Below are 3,799 nucleotides of genomic sequence, written 5' to 3' on the forward strand. Positions count from 1 at the left end.
AAGTTTATCTCGGAACCCGCCCACATCGCATCGCTTGTACTCTCCTCGCCTACTCGCCAGCGAGACTCGCTGGAACACGTAGACATTCTATTGACTTCATCCGCTGAGCGAGTAACTAGCAGCGACGTGTGTGTACGGCCCTTAACGCTGTACATCTAACCTCAGAAGATGAGGTGAACAAAGCAAGAAGATGAGTGCGTGGGTTTCTACATGGAAATAAAACAAACAAATAGAAACTGAAAGAGTAACTTAAATACAAACAATTCATACACAAGAGGCAAAGTGCAGAATACACGCTATTCTGATATGTCATACCATAGAATAAGCTACCTGCCAAATTGGCTAGTGACCCTGAAATTGTTACCAGCCACAGCCAATTTTACCGGCATTTGGCCAGTTGGCAGGTGCCAGTGTCAACTGTAGTTTTCAGAGTGAGGAGTCCGCACACTTAGAATCCTTTTTGTTGTGGTTTGTTTTTTCATGGCAGGATAACGTTTCGACCTCAACAGTCTTCTTCAGACTCTCAAGCCCTGGCTGCCAGAGACAAACACTGGATATCAAGCAGCCTTTAACTACCCTGCAATGTATGTTTTGAAACATGACATTTCAGAGTTGTAGCATGACATAGCCTATCAGAGTTGAACACTGGCTATCAGAGGAGAGTAGTGTAGAGTAGAGTATCGTTTATTGATCCCAGTGGGAAATTAAGGTGTCAAGTAGCATACACACATACATAAATAAAGACATTGCCCACAAGACGTAACACACATATTACACATAAAAAGGGGTGGGTGCTGTCTTGTTCTCTGGACCCAGGGACCCATCATGCAGTCATAATCTGTCCCTGTTGTGACTCCAGACTTGGCAGTAGTAATGACTAGGGTGGTCGAGGAAATGCAGCTGACAACCACACCACATGGCTCCCTATATCACCTCCTCAAGATACCAGAGCCTCCGTACGAGTATGAGTCACCTCGCATCGATACCAGCGCCGATTATCGCTGCTTTTGGATGGGCACTGGTGCCACTATTGCTCTTATCGCATGGGCTCTGGGCTGGCTGGAAGGCTTAAAAGGGGCAGTTTTGTGGGTAAGACTGTTCAGGAACTCCATGGGCAAGAATACAAAGGCGGCAATCCCCACCGAAAAGCACAACCCTCCACCACCACCGTCTGTGTAGAAACGCATGGCCGCCACAACCCTCCACCACCACCGTCTGTGTAGAAACGCATGGCCGCCACAACCCTCTACCACCACCGTCTGTGTAGAAACGCATGGCCGCCACAACCCTCCACCACCACCGTCTGTGTAGAAACGCATGGCCGCCACAACCCTCCACCACCACCGTCTGTGTAGAAACGCATGGCCGCCACAACCCTCCACCACCACCGTCTGTGTAGAAACGCATGGCCGCCACAACCCTCCACCACCACCACCGTCTGTGTAGAAATGCATGGCCGCCACAACCCTCCACCACCACCGTCTGTGTAGAAATGCATTGCCGCCAGCATTACCGCTAGCGGTGTAAATAATAATCAAAATGTATCGATGTATCGCGATATAATCTGACGATTAAAATCGAATCGCGTCGTATTGTGGGGCATTCTTAAGTATCGAAAATAATCGAATTGCATCGCATCGAATAATCAGATATCGATATTGAATTGCATCGTCATGGAGGCTGCGATTTACACCCCTAATTACCACAGCCTGTGTCCGACACATAAGCCCCACAGACCACCACAGTCTGTGTTCAGGACATAAACCCTACAGAGCACCACAGTCTGTGTTCAGGACATAAACCCTACAGAGCACCACAGTCTGTGTTCAGGACACAAACCCTCTACCATCCACCACAGTCTGTGTGTTCAGGTCACAAACCCTACAGAGCACCACAGTCTGTGTGTTCAGGACACAAACCCTCTACAATCCACTGCAGCACGCCCCACTGCCATCATAGCCGCCATAGAAACATCCCCCCCCCTCCCACTGCCACCAGTTTGTGTGGAGATGCACGCCTGTCTATCACCACATCCCTGTGTCCAGCAAGCACATACAGTAAACCCCAGACCACCACAGTCTGTGTTTAGGACACAAACCTTCTACCATCCACCACAGTCTGTGTTTAGGACACAAACCTTCTACCATCCACCACAGTCCGCCATCTGCCATCATAACCGCCGTAGAAAAGCTCCCATGCACGCATGGCCGTAGCCACATTTTGGCAAAATCTGTGAAACTGCCACAGATTTTGAGTCACAATGGTCCATGTTACTTTCCCTGAATTTTGTGTGATCATGTTGATATATCCCTAGCCTGGCCACGTCATCCTATGTAGTTCCACCCAAAGATTTTGGCTCCGCACATAGTCTGGCAAAAGCCTCCTAGCTCGGTTCGCTCAATGTTTAGCCAATCAGCAAGAACTCACCCGCGAAGTCTGTTACTGTTTGGTTAAGTTAACACTATTCACAGTTTTGTCTTGTTATTTGTATGCTTTTGCAACACCATATCATAACAGCCATGCTCATAAAGCACTAATTTGAATGTTTATCTAAATTCGGAACTCCAATGAATTTAAATTGCAGAGTAAGTTCAGACAATCTCCCACCCATCTCCATGGAGACAGATTCCTCTTAACTTTCGCCAGACTGTTTGACGGAGTCTGCAGTCTGCTTTCGCCCAGGCTAATATATCCCACCGTCACTAGTCTGTGTGGGAATGGAAAAGCTTCCTCCTCCACTGGCACCACAGTTTGCATCCCCGACTGCCACCCACCACAGACAACACACAACCCACTCCCAGTCCATGTGGAAAGGCACGCCCCACTACCACACACCACAGACTCTGTCCAACACACAGCCTTCCAGTGTTGCCAGATTGGGCTGTTTCCCGCCCAATTGGGCTGCTTAGGATGGCCGTGTGCGGGTAAAAATGGCATTTAGCAGAAATACCCGCCCAATTTTTACCATAGAAATCAATAGAATGGGGCTGGATTTTGTGCTTCTAGGCGGGTTTTGAGCATTTCTTGGGCTGGAAGCCATCAGCATCATCTGGCAACCCTGCAGCCTACTCCAGTCCCAGCACCACAGTTTGTTTGTAAAGGCCACAGGCTGTTTTCAGGAGACTGTCTGCCATCACCGTAGCCAGTGGTGTGCAAGAGCTCAAAGGTGTCCAAACTGAAAAAGAGGGGGTCACAGACTCCCACAGACAACTGCAAACAGCCCAAATGACCCTGGACATAATCATGAAGTAATGTCAAGTTGCAACTTAACAAGTTAGCTAAGTGTCTGTGGCAAGACAGACGATAGCATTAGTAGGAATGTTTAGCAGCGAGGAGAGAGAGAGGCCAGCTCCCGGTGCACATGCTTGTGGCCTATGGGGAGGTTTAAACAGGATGCAACACGACAAGCCCCTGCACGCAGAAGAGACAGACGCCCGGACTTGATCTGACCATGGCTTTGAAACCAAACACAACCGAGCTACGTGGATAAGTGTGTGAGAGAAAGAGAGAGAGAGAGAGAGAGAGAGAGAGAGAGAGAGAGAGAGAGAGAGAGAGAGAGAGAGAGAGACTGTGTGTGTGTGTGTGTGTGTGTGTGTGTGTGTGTGTGTGTGTGTGTGTGTGTGTGTGTGTGTGTGTGTGTGTGTGTGTGTGTGTGTGTGTGTGTGTGTGTGTGTGTGTGTGTGTGTGTGTGTGTTTTGTGACGCTAGCTGTAGACGTGTCCTGGGTTGACCTCCAATAAGATGGAACCATACACCACAATACACCACAACACAGAGAGCAATACTGGGAGAGGAAAACT

General features: G+C 48.8%; 1 protein-coding gene across 1 annotated transcript in view; it reads right to left on the bottom strand.

The window, feature by feature from the left end:
• adamts18 (ADAM metallopeptidase with thrombospondin type 1 motif, 18) overlaps positions 1-1,454 on the bottom strand; it is a 124,451-nt gene extending 122,997 nt beyond the window's left edge. Inside the window, exon 1 of the mRNA XM_063193934.1 lies at positions 1,143-1,454. Within this exon, the coding sequence (XP_063050004.1) occupies positions 1,143-1,454 (312 nt within the window). The remainder of the gene's footprint in view (positions 1-1,142) is intronic.
• Between the last annotated feature and the right edge of the window lie 2,345 nt (positions 1,455-3,799).

The sequence above is a fragment of the Engraulis encrasicolus genome, unplaced genomic scaffold, assembly GCF_034702125.1.
Source record: "Engraulis encrasicolus isolate BLACKSEA-1 unplaced genomic scaffold, IST_EnEncr_1.0 scaffold_67_np1212, whole genome shotgun sequence".
In the NCBI taxonomy this organism is placed as follows: domain Eukaryota; kingdom Metazoa; phylum Chordata; class Actinopteri; order Clupeiformes; family Engraulidae; genus Engraulis; species Engraulis encrasicolus.